The sequence below is a fragment of the Leucopleurus acutus genome (assembly GCF_964270905.1).
Source record: "Leucopleurus acutus genome assembly, chromosome: 7".
Classification (NCBI taxonomy): Eukaryota; Metazoa; Chordata; class Mammalia; order Artiodactyla; family Delphinidae; genus Leucopleurus; species Leucopleurus acutus.
In genome coordinates, this window is record NC_139150.1 from 21,875,424 (window position 1) to 21,891,579 (window position 16,156).

The 16,156-nt window shown below is 37.9% G+C and overlaps 1 protein-coding gene across 1 annotated transcript in view; it reads left to right on the forward strand.

Moving 5' to 3' along the window:
* The window catches only part of SHOC1 (shortage in chiasmata 1), a gene marked incomplete at both ends in the record, with an annotated part of 95,564 nt that overhangs the window by 31,585 nt on the left and 47,823 nt on the right, over window positions 1–16,156 (forward strand). Inside the window, 5 exons of the mRNA XM_082843643.1 lie at window positions 1,497–1,591; window positions 2,325–2,564; window positions 8,509–8,922; window positions 12,062–12,181; window positions 13,144–13,320. Coding sequence (XP_082699769.1) covers window positions 1,497–1,591; window positions 2,325–2,564; window positions 8,509–8,922; window positions 12,062–12,181; window positions 13,144–13,320 — 1,046 coding nt within the window. The remainder of the gene's footprint in view (window positions 1–1,496; window positions 1,592–2,324; window positions 2,565–8,508; window positions 8,923–12,061; window positions 12,182–13,143; window positions 13,321–16,156) is intronic.

Genomic DNA, 16,156 nt, shown 5'->3' on the forward strand with positions numbered 1-16,156 from the left:
AGATTCAATCCCTGGTTGGAGAGCTAAGATAGCTTTATGCTATGCAGTGCAGCCAAAAAAAAAGGAATGAGAATATTTATCTATATTATTGTCTTCTGCTGAACATGGCTTGCCTAAATATTTTCTCTTCCTTTCACTTTAAAATAATCGCCTACAATATGAGGTGTCTAGTTGTCAAAGAGACCTTGGTAAGGTTGAAGAATTGTCTAGATTCTCAAATATTGCCGCCACATGCCAGATTTTTTGATTATGTGGGTAAATTGGATGGTTTAGACGTAAGACTTAGTTGTCTGCTACTACTCAGAACTGTCAATTTAACTAGCAGTACCTACAATTAGCATGCTCATGTATGCTCCATATGAACAGAGAAGCAAAATAAAATTCTCACTTAGGAGGGAGTGGGAGGTTTGGGGCATAGATTAAAGGGTTCGTGAATTAATGGTCTCTTCCCTACCAAGGCTAATAACTTCATACCTACTAATAAGCAGTATTTACTGATTTACACTGCTTGTCGTACATACTTTCTTCTCTCCTCAGCACCCAAAACACACAGACAGACATCACTCACTCACACACAAGACTGAAGGACTTGAACTAAACTTTAGGACCTGTCACTTCCTGAGAAGATAGAGCAGACAGAACTTTTTCATAGTTCTGATCCTCAGCCAGTAGAAGCTCCAGAAATTCTGTTTAGAATGGACCTGGTGGGGACAGCGATTTTATAAAAATTTGTGTTGAAGCTACCATTTTGTATGGTAAGCAAGATAATTTTATGTAAATCGCATTTTTATTTTGGGTGGCTTATAGTGTTGGTGCTAGCATGTTTTACGGAAGGAAATGCTAAAACCCTCCCAAGTCAGCCCCCTCTGGCTCCAGCTTCCACTGAAGGAAATGGAAGGAAGTAGAAGTAAGTTACAGGAAAGCAGGAGCAGTTAGGGAGCTGACAAACTGACAAACCTTCCTAGGGTAGGAGGAAGTAAGCATTTGAAGTTTGGTCTATGGAACTCTCTACTTCAGTTTACACATTTATAAAATAGAGTTCATTTTTTTAAAATAAATTTATTTATTTTATTTATTTTATTTTTGGCTGCATTGGGTCTTTGTTGCTGCATGTGGGCTTTCTCTGGTTGTGATGAGTGGGGGCTACTCCTCATCGCGGTGCGTGGGCTTCTCATTGCGGTGGTTCTCTTGTTGCGGAGCACAGCCTCTAGGCGCGCAGGCTTCAGTAGTTGTGGCGCGTGGGCTCAGTAGTTGTGGCATATGGACTTAGTTGCTCCGCGGCATGTGGGATCTTCCCGGACCAGGGCTGGAATCCGTGTCTCCTGCATTGGCAGGCGGATTCTTAACCACTGCGCCACTAGGGAAGCCCTAAAATAGAGTTCATTTTTGACATGCTTTTGAGTGTAGAAAATACTTAGAAAAATACTTTTCTTGAAATTTTATTATGCAAAAAGACAATATAATTAATAAATTAAACTTTAACTCTTCTTTTTCAGTAGTTTGCTTATTGCTGAAGAATCAGCTAACAAATACTGTATGATGTGGCAATCAGAAAGCTGCAGAAGCTCTTTGAATACATTTTTGTTTAGAGGTAAAGGTTAATTGATTTTGAATGCTAAACAGAAAGTATAGATAAAAGGTACAATCAGTAGAAATGTATTGTCAGTATTATTATTATTATTGAAAATACTGTCATTATAAAAAGCACCATTCCAAAATTAGGATTTCAAAATTTATAATCCTAATTTTGGATTGAAGCTTGTAATGCAGTTAATATTATTAAGTAGTTGTGCTACTTCAGTTCCTCCACACAATATTCTGTGTCCCTACTTAGGCTAAAAAGTAATGAAGCAGAAAGTTCTGTGTCAAAATACTTAAAATGATAGTCATCATAAAAATCTGATAAAATATATCATCTTGTTTAGGCTCATTATAATGAATTGGAATTTCTGATTTAATAAATCTTACGTTAACTCTTCAAAATATTGTCGAATGTATTAATTTAGTAATTACTAAAATGGTCAAACAAAATAATAGTTCCATCTCCTACTAAATAGTAGAATAATTTTAACTTCATGATATTTCCATAAGTTGAAATAAACCTTTATGTAACTTCTATTGCTATAATATTTTGGACTTTTACAAATATTAGCATCTTGAAGATGAAATACTAGACATAACTTTATTTTAGTTTTTTTCTAATTTGTAAAAATCTATTTTGTAAGAAATTTCCAGTGTGGTTCTGTTTATTGTGTTTTTTTATCTTTTTTGCCCTGTGGACTGTTTCTCACTATTTGTTTTTTGGTTTGTTGTGGTTTTTTAAGTGCCAAGAACTGGAGAGCCCAACAGTCTATATTCAGTTGTAGATTTTAAAAAGATATTTTCTATTGAAGAAGAAAGCCTTGTGGTTAATCCTGAAAATGCAGAGTGGTGGAAACAAGCAGGACTAAATCTGATAATGACAGAAACTTTGGAACATCTAAGTACATATCTGTATCATAATCTATCTTCTGATGATAGTAAACTGGAGACATTTTTGCCTACCAATGTGCTTCAATTAAAATGTAAGTATGTAATAGTAAATATCACTTGTGTAAACATTTTCAGAATGAGATGTTAGATACTGGCTTTCCGCCAGGTTATTGGGAAAATAAAACTAAATTCCAACATTAAATATAGCTCTGGCTCCGCCAGAATTTATAACTTCGACCTTCACTAAGCCTCATTTTCTTCCTTGAAAAAATGAGGAAGTTTGACCAGCTAATCATTAAATCTCTTTCTGTCCTAAAATTCTATAGTCTCAGCTTTAAATGTCTAGCCATTTTCAGTTAGTGTCTTTGTTTTCTTTTATAAATGATTAATTTCTAGCCCATTTTCTGTTTACATCAGCCTAGATACAAACCAGCACTGTTATTTTTCAGCCTGACAGCTGAGCTTTAAGTGTTCAATCATATCTAGTAATCTCTCTTCAACAATAGAAAATCTTCCTTTGTTACCAAAAAGTTTACTCATTAAGGGTTTTTTACTTGTATAATTTAAGAAGACAAAAATGTCTTTTGAGTTAATTTTTTTTCTTCTTCTAGGAACTTTATGTTCTCCCAAGTTCTTTGAGCATATTTATGATTATTACCTTGAACTCTTTATTGGGTAGATTGCTTATCTTCACTTCACTTAGTTCTTCTTCTGGGGTTTTATCTTGTTCCTTCATTTGGAGCATAGTCCTCTGTCCCCTCATTTTGCTGATTCACAGTTTTTATTTCTATATGCATGGTAGGTTGGGTATGTTTCCCAGTCTTGTAGAAGTGGTCTTTTGTAGGAGATGTCGTATGTGTCCCAGCAGCACACTCCCCTCTGGCCACCAGAGCTATATGCACTAGGGGTGCCTCTTATGTGGGCTGTCTAGGTACTTCTGTTGTGGCAGACTGACTAATGTGAGTGGTCTGATAGGCATGGCTGGCCCCTTGTCCAGTTGGTTGCCAAGCCCTGCCCTTGTGTGGAGGCTGCGGGCTACTAGTGGGCAGGGCTGGGTCACAAGGTGGCTGGAGCTCTGGGGGCCCCTGGGGCTATTGCTGGCCCACTCATGGGCAAAGCCAGGTCCCAGGATGGCTGGTTATAGACCTGGGGGTCACAGATCTAGTGTCAGCCTGCTGGTAGGTGGGGTTGGTTTTTGACACTTCAGGGGCCTGGGGTGTCCTGAAGCTGATGTCTGCCAGCTGGTGGGTGGGGTCAGACCCTGAGGTGGCTGGCTGAGGGGCCAAGGTGTCCCAGAGCTGACATTAGCCTACTGGGGAGTGGCAGTGGGACTCAAGGGATCCAGGGCTAGTGCCCACCCACTGATAGGTGGAGACAGGTGCTGGGGTCTCTGGCTGCAGGGTCCTGGGGTGTCATAGCTGGTACTGGCCTGCTGGTAGGCAGGGCTGAGGCCTAGGAGATTCTGGGGCTGTTGTCCAGCCACTTGTGGGCAGGAATGGGTCCTGGGCCTTCTGGTGGGCAGGACCAGGTCCCAGGGTGGCTAGGGGTTCAGGGGTGCCTGCTGGTGGGTGGGGCTGTGTCCCCACGCAGCTATCTGGTTGACCTGAGGCGTCCCAGTACTAGTCGACAGGCTGATGGGTGGGGCCAGTCCCAGTTCTAATAAGCTAGAGGGAGGATTCCAAAGTGGCACTTGCCATCACCAGAATCCTCATGGCAGAATGAGCTCCCAAAACATGGCTACTGCCAATTTCTGTGTCCCCGCAGTGAGCTCCAATTGCCGCTGGCCTTTTTGAAAATCTCTCCAAGATCAGCTGGTGGGTCTGATCCAGGCTCCTTTCAAAGTACTGCTTCTGCCCTGGGTCTCAGGGTGAGTGAGATTTTGTGTGCCTCCGTTGAGAGTGGAGACTCTTTCCTACAGCTCTCCTGCTCTCCCCAAATTAAGCCCTTGTGGTCTTCAAAGTCAAATGTTCTGGGGGCTCGTCCTCCTGGTGCATGACCCCAGCCATGAAAGCCTATGTGGGGCTCGGACCCCTTACTCTTTGGAGAGAACCTCTGCAATTAACCTCTGTAATTATCCTCCCATTTGTGGGTCACCCACCCGGCGGGGGGGTATGGGTGTCGACTATACTCTGTCTCCACCCCTCCTCTCTGTCTCGTTGTGGTTTCTTCTTTATATCTTTAGTTGTAGAAGATCTTTTTCTTCTAGTCTTCAGGTCTTTCTCATCAATAGTTGCCCTGCAAATAGTTGTACTAATTTTGGTGTGCCCGTGGGTGGAGGTGAGCTCAGGGTGTTCCTGCTCCACCATCTTGGCCACTCCCCCTCCTCTTTTGAGTTATTTTGGTTGCTATGTGTGCCATTATAGTAAATGGAACATACTTAGACTCAATTATACCTTTTTGAAATATGTATTGTTTTAAATACGTATTGTTTTCAATACGTATTGTTTTAAAATCAGTTTGTGCAATAGTTAATAAATTTAGCTTTTAAAGGAGCTGGGGAAGTTTACTTTTATTTTATTACAGAGTAAATAAGTATATTTAAAAGTGAATTTTAGGGACTTTCCTGGTGGTGCAGTGGTTAAGAATCCGCCTGCCAATGCAGGGGACACGGGTTCGAGCCCTGGTCTGGGAAGATCCCATATGCCGCAGAGCAACTAAACCTGTGCACCACAACTACTAAGCCCACATGCCACAACTACTGAAGCCCACGTGCCTAGAGGCCGTGCTTCACAACGAGAGAAGCCACCACAATGAGAAGCTCGTGCACCACAACGAAGAGTAGCCCCCACTCGCTGCAACTAGAGAAAGCCCGCGCACAGCAACAAAGACCCAACGCAGCCAAAAATAAAAAAATAAGTAAATAAAATTTTTTTAAGAAGTGAATTTTAGACATTATTGTGTACGTTGGAAGACTGCTCTAAGGAGATAGGAATTGGGGTGAGAATTGTTATCAAGGGATGTTTCAAAGACAGAAGACAGAGGGCTTTGGATGTGGTAGAAAAGAGGGTAGATAAACAGACTATGAAGCAAATGTACACCAGTCTATCCTAAGACCCAGATGGTTACCCATGGTAGAAGAAGAATTTTAAAAGAGATGAGGTCAGATTGTGAGACAAAGAAAAGAGAGAAGATGATTTTATGGAGTCTTCCAATATCCTTAATAATGTATTAAATCTATAAAATTATGTATAATCTTTATTATGATATATAACTATATTGAGGTTAAAATGAAACATATAACTCATCTTGTTATCTAGTAGAATTATGAATCCCGAAGTTTCATCCTGAAGTTTAAAAAGCAATAACTTTATCAGGAGCCCGTGGCCACGTTGTCAGGATAGGGGTGGTTAAAGAGAGTAGTAGAGGAAAATAATCAGAAAAGTGAAATAGTAAACAGTTCCTATTTACCTACTAAACACTCTAGAATATCTCTAGAAAATATCTTGGAGGTTGCAAATTGGTAGCACTCAGATCCTGTTCAGCCCACGTACTGTTGACCCATATGGTATTTTAATTAGTTACCAGCATTTAAAATTTGGAGGGTTGTACGAAACTGATCTGTATTTTGAAATTGTCTTTAAAATTCCAAAAATCAGACTCAGATTCTCACATGGCAACAACTGGTTAGGGCTGGTAGTAGCTCACCATTTAGACAGACCATGCACCCTCCAGTTCACCGTAGTTCCCAGCACTCACAAATTGAGGCCAGGTATTGGTTGGTATTTAGCATTACTCTTGCACTTTTGTCTTATATTTATAATAGTTAAGAGAAAAGTAAAATGTTTCCGATACCAGTATCTCTAATAAAAGCAAAAGCAAAAAAATTTATAGACCACATTATGGAAGAAAAAAACAAAATCTATCTTCCCAAAGATTATGATTTAAGCACTGGCCCTGTACTTCACTCATTTACATATTTAGCTGGCCTATAAGACACTTATGTTTTTTTCAAATAAACTTTGAAGTATAATTTACATATAATAAAATGCACTTGTTCTAACTGTACAGTTTAATGAATTTTGACACATGTATTTTTATACCATGAAACTATCACCACCATTAAGATATAAAATATTTCTATCACCAGGAAGTTCCCTTGTGCTCCATTGCATTCTATAGTGATTCTCCTTCTATCCCACCCTTCTCCCCTACCAACCTTCACCCCTGACTTCAAGTAACCACTGGTCTACTTTCTGTCACTATATATTAGTTTCCTTTGTTCTGGAATTTCATTTATGGAATCATACAGTATGAACTCTTTTGTGTCTGCCTTCTACTCAGAATAACATTTTTGAGATTCACTCATGATGTTGTGTGTATTTGTAGTTCATTTCTTTTTTATTACTGAGGAATTTTTCATTATATGGATGTACCAAGGTTTGTTTATCAACTCTCCTGGATTTTTTTCTAGGTTTTTACTGTTATGAATAAAACTGCTATGAATATTCTTGTAGAAGTCTTTTTGTGGACATTTGTTATCATTTCTCTTCAGTGAATATCTAGGAGTATAATTGTTAGGTTTTATGGTAGGTGTATGTTTAACTCTTTAAGAAACTACTTTTTTCCAAAATGGTTGCTCTGTTTTACATTTACACCAGCAATGTGTGAGGGTTTCAGTTACTCTATATCCTTGCCAACTCTTGGCATTGAAAATCTTAAATTTTAGCCCTTTTGATGGGTATGTTGTGGTATCTCATTGTGGTTTTAATTTGTATTTTCCTGATAATTAATGATGATGACCATCTTTTTACAAGCTCATTGGCTATATTTATACCTTCTTTTAAAAAATATATAATAGCTTTATGAACATGTAATTCACATACCGCATAATTCACCCATTAAAAGTATATACCTCTCGGGCTTCCCTGGTGGCGCAGTGGTTGAGAGTCCGCCTGCCGATGCAGGGGACATGGGTTTGTGCCCCAGTCCAGGAAGATCCCACATGCCGCGGAGCAACTGGGCCCGTTTGCCATGGCCGCTGAGCCTGCACGTCCGGAGCCTGTGCTCCACAACGGGAGAGGCCACAACAGTGCGAGGCCCGCGTACCGCAAAAAAAAAAAAAAAAAAAAAGTATATGCCTCTCTGTGAATACACTAAAAACCATTGAATTACCATTCAAAGTTAGTATATTCACAGAGAGGTATAATCATCACCACAATCAATTTTAGGAGATTTTAATCCTCCCCCAAAAGGAATCTTGTACCCATTAGCAGTCACTCCCATTCTCTGTCTTTATAGATTTGTCTGTTCTGTATGTGCCATAGAAATGGAATCATACAATATGTGGTCTTTCGTGACTGCTTTCATTTAGCATGTTTTCAAGATTCATCCATATTGCAGCATGTGCATATCTTATATGAAGTATTGATCAAATATTTTGTCAAATTTTTAATTGACTTTCTTTTAAAATATTATAACAGTTCTTCAAATATTTTGGATACAGTCTTTTTTTTTTTTACGGTATGCGGGCCTCTCACAGTTGTGGCCTCTCCCATTGCGGAGCACAGGCTCCAGGCGCTCAGGCCCAGCAGCCATGGCTCACGGGCCCAGCCGCTCCAAGGCATGTGGGATCCTCCCGGACTAGGACACCAACCCTTGTCCCCTGCATCGGCAGGCGGACTCTCAACCACTGCGCCACCAGGGAAGCCCGATACAGTCTTTTTTAAAGTATATGTATTACAAGTATTTTCTTCTGGTCTGTGGCTTGCTTTGCATGTAAATTTTTGACCCTTAGAATAACTGTAGGTATGATAGCTCCAAGGCTATGACTTGTTGTTAGACTATTGACAATAGTCTGGAATTCTTTCTTTGCTCAGTAACCTTAGCTCCAGTAATAGGAAAAAGAGGTGCTGAATTTTTATCCTTTAAAAATTTATTTTATTCAGACGAAAAATTGATTTTAAAAGCAGTAAACAAAGTACTCGTAAGGATCAAATTATATTAGTAAGAACCCAGAAGTAAAGGTCATCTTAATACCCTAGTAGAACATTCATTTAGGCATGAAAGTCATTGGATATTTTCATTTTCTGTTTTCAGCATGGCTAGAACATAAAAGTTGTTCCTCACCTATTAAACTTATTGAGATATCTACAAACGATCATTTATCACCTTCACAAAAGACTCCACCTCTGTCAAAAGCAGTAACAGACTCGTATTTTTCTGATGAATATGTTGCTGTTGAAAGACCACGAAAAGAAGAAAAGCCAAAGATTGACCTAGAACTAGGTTATAGAATAATCCGAACTAAAGAAAATAAAGATTACTTGGAACTTGACAGCACAGTACCATCTACTGAATCATCTTCCTCTTCCAAAATTGAAGAAGCATCTTTTAAACATGGTAAAAAACAGGAGAATAATTTGGACCTTTTGAATGACTTTATTATGCTGCGAAATAAGTATAAGACTTGCACCTCAAAGACTGAAGTCACAGACAATGATGGAAAAGACGGTGAGTAATTTAATATTTTGGTGTAGGTATGATAGCTTCAAGGACTAAATGTATAATTTATTATAGAAGGTAAAGAAATAAAGCTCTTCAGATAAAACACATTATTCTTCAAAGAAAATGTCATTGATTCATGACACATTGTATACGGAGATAGATATGGGATATGCAGATATAGATGTAGATATGTATTTTCCAAAAAATTTAAAAGTGCATTTGAACTTTTAAGAAAAGCCACTATTTGTAAAAACTCACTTTCTACAACTTGGTCATACAGATTCATAACATTTCTAACTTTTGCTGATCATTCTGCCATTCTTTTTTCTCTTTTAGCTCACAGTTCTACCTCCATATTTTAACTTGTATTTTAATGTGTACTTAAGAACCTTTTGCCTGTTTGATTGCCTATTACTCTTTTTAACTTTATCAAAGAGTTTCTGTTTGAGTTGTAACTGTTTTACATTCATCGCTTATAAACATATCAAAGTAGTATAATGCGTCATATCATTTCACTTCTGGTAAAAAAATAAAATTCTAGTATTCTAGAATGTGTTTGACACAGCTTACCCAAATGAAATAAGTACAAAAATATTTATTTGTGAGAGTTAGAGTATACCTAGGTCTTACTGTCCTATGTATTGATACTGTTAATGTACATAAAGTCTTGCCCCTGAATAAACTGTAAAATAAGACAAGAAGTAAAATATATACCAGAAATTAGTTTGAGAGTCCAATGAGCTTGCTAACTAAACACCAGAATTGGGCAGAGTACCTACCCAGACCCAGACTATGCTGGACTGGGCCAGGATTCCCCATGGTTGGGGAGCTGCTTGGGAAAAAGTCATGACATAGAAAAGCAGAAAAGAGTGCTTGTTCTTTGTGTGCAGCATGATATGACAACCTTTTATAGATCTATATAAAGTTATATTACTTTGTCCATCAGTGCATTTTCACAATGAAAAATTCAACAAAAATTCAGAAAAGTATTTAAAGATCTCAGAATTTTGTGACCCTTTATGTTTATATATATTTGTCATAAAGTTTCTTTTTGTGTAATTGTTTGACCGCATTATAACTTACCTTGTTAGGTGACAATTCTATATGTAACAGATCTTTCTAACCAATTTGCACCATAATTCAGAGTATAATTTCTGCATGAAAGAATGAGCAAAATATAAAGAATTATCTTATGAATGTGATGCATAAATAGGAATTTTTTAAAGATTTGTTTTTTTCAGGTTTGTGAATGTTTTTAGATTCTATTCATATTTGAGGCCAAAAAACAAACAAAAAAAGGAAACCAATCCAAAATTAGCACTGACACCCTTTTCTGGTTTTCATACTTGTGATGATGTCTTGTAACAAGGTATATTGGCAACAGAAAATGAGAGAAAGCAACAAGAAAGGAGACAAAGATAAAAAGAATATTTTCTTATTTTAAAAGTTAGCCATTAATTAAACAATTAAAGGAATACTGATGTTAGGTGGGAATGCTCTGTACTCCTGATTTTTTCTCTATAGTATTATGTTCCTGGCCTCTTTGCCCTTTAATGTGTTCTCCCCAGAGACACTGAAATTAATTATCTGTATTGTAAATTTGAAAAAGAATAAATTGAGCATAAGCTTGTAGGAATGAGCTGCCTCACAAGTAACAGGCATTCTTCTCTGCTTCTCTACGTCATGAATCTTTCCCAAGCAGTTCCCCAATAGTGCAGAATCCTGGCCCAGTACAGTATAGTCTGGGGCAGGGTAGGTAACTCTAATTCTGTTGTTTAATTAAAAAGCTCTTTTGACTCTCAAACTAAGCTCCTTTCTCCAACTTAGTTTTTATTAGTAACAGAGGTAATATTTTGATATATATATTTTACTTCTTGTTGATACAGGGGTGAGAAAGAATGCTACAACTTATTAGGCCCCCTCAAAAACTCTAATAATTTGTAGTATTTAATCATAGCTATTTAAATTACTTATAGTTAATAAAAAGTATACTTGAAAATAATAAAAAGCTAGTTTAGGATATTTTACTCTTTTTTTTCACTGTGTATTTAAAGCTCATATATTCAAACGTTTCAAGATGGCAGTGTTTTTCTAAAATTATCTTGTAATCATATTATTAATGGATAACATTGCAATCTAGTTAATATAACTCTAATCATAAATAAATTATATATATATATATATATTTTTAATCCTCTACAATACTTACAAACGAAGGAAGAAAACTACAGTTATTGAACCTTGTGTGCTAGGCACTAAATCACATATCAGAGATAAATATGATAACGTTGCTGACCATGAGAAGCTTACAGTGGACCAGACATGCAGATAATTTCCATACAACATTGTCAGTGCCAGGAGACTATGCCAAGTGCTGAGGAAACAAAAAGGAGAGGCACTTTGCTGGCCTGGAAGTAGAGTGGGCAGTGTTTTTGGGTTTTTTTGTGGTACGCGGGCCTCTCACTTCTGTGGCCTCTCCCGTTGAGGAGTACAGGCTCCGGACACACAGGCTCAGCGGCCATGGCTCACGGGCCCAGCCGCTCCATGGCATGTGGGATCTTCCCGGACCGGGGCACGAACCCGCGTCCCCTGCATCAGCAGGCAGACTCTCAACCACTGCGCCACCAGGGAAGCCCTGAGTGGGCAGTTTATTAGGCTTCCTGTAGAAAATGCCTGGGAGCTAAAGGGTAAGTAGTAAGAAATGACCTTATTAAGAAAGGATGGAGACAGATAGGGTTTGGGGCATAGGAGAGAATTAGTAACAGAGGAAGGGTCTGTGGACAGTCACAGAGAAATGATGTAGAACAGTATGTGCCCTTTAGGTGTCAGGAATCATCCTTGGTATTTATAACACCTTATAACAATATTCGAAATAGGTATATTAATCAATATTTTACATATGAGGAAACTGAGGCTAGTGTCAGAACTGAGATTGAAACACTGATCTGATGCCAAAGTTCCTTCCTTTATTACCATTCAGCTTCCTACCCAGCACAGTAAGTCCATTGACCTGAATAGTTGCTCAATTTAATACTGATGCATTTCAAAGAATTTTAGCAATTATGATCATATTACAAGAGAGCATTTTAATCAACATTAAGTTTCCCTGAACAATGCAAATTAATATTTTTATTAGAACTTCAAGACAAAGAAGAACATTCTTTAACTCTTCAAGAAGAAAATCCTATTGTTTGTACTAATGAAACACTAGAGAAAGCAAATCAGGAAAGGAGAGCAGATAATGTCATTGAAATTCAAGCATCAGGTATGCATTATGCTTTTTAAATACATTCAAATTAAGTAAATTTGAAAGCACTTTCCTGGGTATCTAGGACACACCTTATTTTCCATGTAATTTTCTTCACTTGTTTCAGATATTTCTTCATTCCAGTCCTACTTTCAGGTTATTTCCAAACCTGGAGTGCCTTATTCACTGCCTCTGCCCCTCCCTCCCCATCGCCCTATTCCAGTCCACTAAGTGTTATTTCTTCCTTCATTTAAACTGCTGCTTCCCTACATGCATCAGAGAACAGCAAACTGCAGCTCCTCACTCAGAGTTTTCTTCCCAGTCTGGAAAAATGAACTGTTGATGGTTGCCCTCTCCGTTCTCTTACCCACCATCAAGGTGGTGTAAATAAGTTATTATTGATTCCTATACCAATTAAAATTATTTGTTCTGCTGTAAAGAAAAATATTCTTTACATTGACCCCTTAAGAACATCATGCTCACTATTAAAATCGTTAAGGAAATATGACACTAGTTCTTGAATATCATTTCATTCTTTTGGCTAAATTTCATTTATGACCTTTAGATGACAATGCAGATCTTTAAATATTGATATTCTAGTGAAAACTAAAAACAATTTGTCATTGTTATAAATGTGTTCATCTTAAGGTTGTAAGCTAATAGTGGAGGGAGAAGAAAAAAATTGTGATTCTCTTCCTCATACTTGCCCTGCCAAATTAGTCACTGAATAAATCATTTCTAATAAACAAGATAACCATAAAATTATATTAATTCTACAGAGGGTTTTTTTGGTTGTGTTTTTACTAGTTTATTTAGAATAAATATCCTAAAATAAGCCTCTATAGAATCTAATGACTTTTAACTCAGAAAAGAATTTGGATAGAGTTCAGGTTTCCATGAAGTAACATGTATGATTGATTTGTCAAAAAGAACATACCATCCTTATAAAAACACTGCCTTTAATGCTTCTATTTTTGCAGATAGCCAGTGCCAAGCATACTGTCTCCTAGAAGCAGCAGCTTCTCCTATCTTAAAAAAACTTGTATGCCTCTGTACTCTTCCTGCTGCTAACTGGAAATTTGACACTGTCATTTTTGACCAAACAAGGTTCCTCTTAAAACAACAAGAAAAAGTAATAAGTGATGCTATTCACCAAGGTGAGTACAAATAAAAGTCACATTATTTTAAAGGATATAAATTTATGGATTATTAGAAAATGCAGAAATTAGTCATAGATGGAGGCATAACTGTAATTCAGCATATGACACCCACAGACCAATGCTGGAAAATCAGCTAAGCAAGGATAAAAAGGTAAGAAATACAAGTGTCGCCTGCTTTTCATGTTTGCTTTATGTCACTTTGATTTTATGAAGACCTACATTAATATCTGTTTTCACTAACTGAAAGAAATCAAAGAGGATTTTCGTTTTTATGAAAAAAGGTATTTGCTTCTTTACTCCATTTCAGCTTACAAAAGGTTTCATAGGAACTCTCTGTTTTCAGATAGTGGGGGAAACCTGTATCATCTGGCATTGCTTCTCAGTAAAGCTCCTAGTTGACATATATATTACTTGACAGATTCCTATTGCAGAAACCAAATTAACCCTGTTACTGTTAGCATCTGAACCACTTAGGTCCCTCCCAAATAGGTGGGGGGAGGTCAACAAGTAAATTGATTAAAGTCAGTCCTGGACTTTTGCTTCTGGCCAAAATGGAGTAACAGGGATTGAATTTACCCTCCTTCCAGAAATAACAACAACAAACAAAAAGACAAAGACAAAATAGATGAAACCAGTTTTTAAGATCCTAGACATCAGGCAATGAAGCACAATGATTCCTGAGAGATGGGAGACAAGTGAGGTGAGCCCTACCATTGCCCTAGCTTACTGCCTTGAAAGAAATGCCAGGCCATGGCACAGAGAGAGGTACCAGAGGCAGAGCTCAGTGGACAATCTGAGTTGAAGAAGCAGAGCTAAGAGTCCAGGGAGACCAAGGCAACTAAATTTCAAAGGATAGAAGGTTAGGGGCTTCCCTGGTGGCAGAGTGGTTAAGAATCTGCCTGCCAATGCAGGGGACATGGGTTTGAGCCCTGGTCTGGGAAGATCCCACATGCCGCGGAACAACTAAGCTCGAGTGCCACAACTACTGAGCCTGAGCTGTAGAGCCTGCAAGCCACAACTACTGTGCCCACGAGCCACAACTACTGAGCCCACGTGCTACAACTAATGAAGCCTGTGCACCTAGAGCCCGTGCTCTGCAACAAGGAAAGCCACTGCGATGAGAAGCCTGCACACCGCAGTGAAGAGTAGCCCCTGCTCGCCACAACTAGAGAAAGCCCATGCACAGCAATGAAGACCCAATGCAGCTAAAAATAAATAAATTTTTAAAAAAAGATAGAAGGTTAGAGAGCAGAGAGCTTCACAAGAAGAGTCCTAGAAATTTGCAGAGAGTCTCCCTGAAGTATTCAGCAGAGTACTGATCCAAGAGTATATGTGAGGACAACAGCCAAAACATAGAAACAACCTAAATGCCCACTGACAGATGAATGGATAAAGAAGATGTGGTACATATATACAATCGAATACTACTCAGCCATAAAAAAAGAATGAAATAACGTCATTTGCAGCAACATGGATGGACCTAGAGATTATCATACTAAGTAAAGTAAGTCAGACAGAGAAAGACAAACACCATATGATATCACTTATATGTAGAATCTAAAAGATAACACAAATGAACTTATCTATGAAACAGAAACAGACTCACAGACATAGAGAACAGTCTTGTGGCTGCCAAGGGGGTGGGGTGGGGGAAGGATGGATTAGGAATTTGGGATTAGCAGATGCAAACTATAATATAGAGAATGGGTAAACAACAAGGTCCTAGTGTATAGCACAGGAAACTATATTCAATATCCTGTGATAAACCATAATGGAAAAGAATACGGAAAAAAAAAAAAGAACAGCCATCTCAAAGAAAATAAATGTATATGTGAGGAACTAACCTACAAGAGATTGGGAAACAAACCATCTGAAAGGGTTAGAGGGAATAGTACTCTGAATTCACACGGGGCAGGAAATAATGTCTGTTCCCACTAGCCAGACTAGAAAGTCTCATAGTTCATGGAGTATTGATCACCATACTTAGAGAAGTCTTGTCTCAGTAGTGGGGAATAATTATCCCTAGATTTAGCACTGCTCTGGACCTGCCTAAAAAAATCATAAAAGCAAGACTCAAAGTTATCAAACTATTTCCAAGGAACTTAACTGCATCCCAGAACAAAGCTTAAGACTATTTATATGAATACAGAAATATTTAGCACTAACAAGGTAAAATTCACAATGTTTGACATCTGATCAAAGATTGTCAAGCATAACAAGAGACAGGAAAACACAGCCCATAAGGAGAATAATCAATCAAAACAAACTCAGAGCTGACAAAGATGTTAGAATTAACAGAGAGGACACTGAAACTTATTATAACTGTATTCCATACATTCAATAAGCTAGAGACATAAAAGAGATGCAAATCGTAGTTTTAGAGAATAAACTACAATGCATGAGATGAAAAATACACTGGATGGAGTTAATGGCAGATTAAATATTGCAGAAGAAAAGACTAGCTAACTTGTAAGCATAACAATAGAAACTATCTAAAATAAAACCCAGGTGGATAAAAGAATAAAAAAGAAGGAAAGAAAAGAGCATAGTGGGCTGTGAAACAACTTCAAATAGCCTTATATACTAGCATTAGAGTTCTCAAAGGAGAGGCAAAAGGGGGTAAACAGATAAAATATTTGAAGAAATAATGACTGAAATTTTGCCAAACTCAGTGAAAACTACAAACCCACAGATCCAAGAAACTCAATGAACCCTAAGCACAAGAAGCATAGTAAAGCTACACCAAGGCATATTATAATCAAGTTGCTCAAAACCAGTGATAAAGAGAAAATTGTAGGAGCAGCCAGAAGGAAAAAAATATATGCTGCAAAAG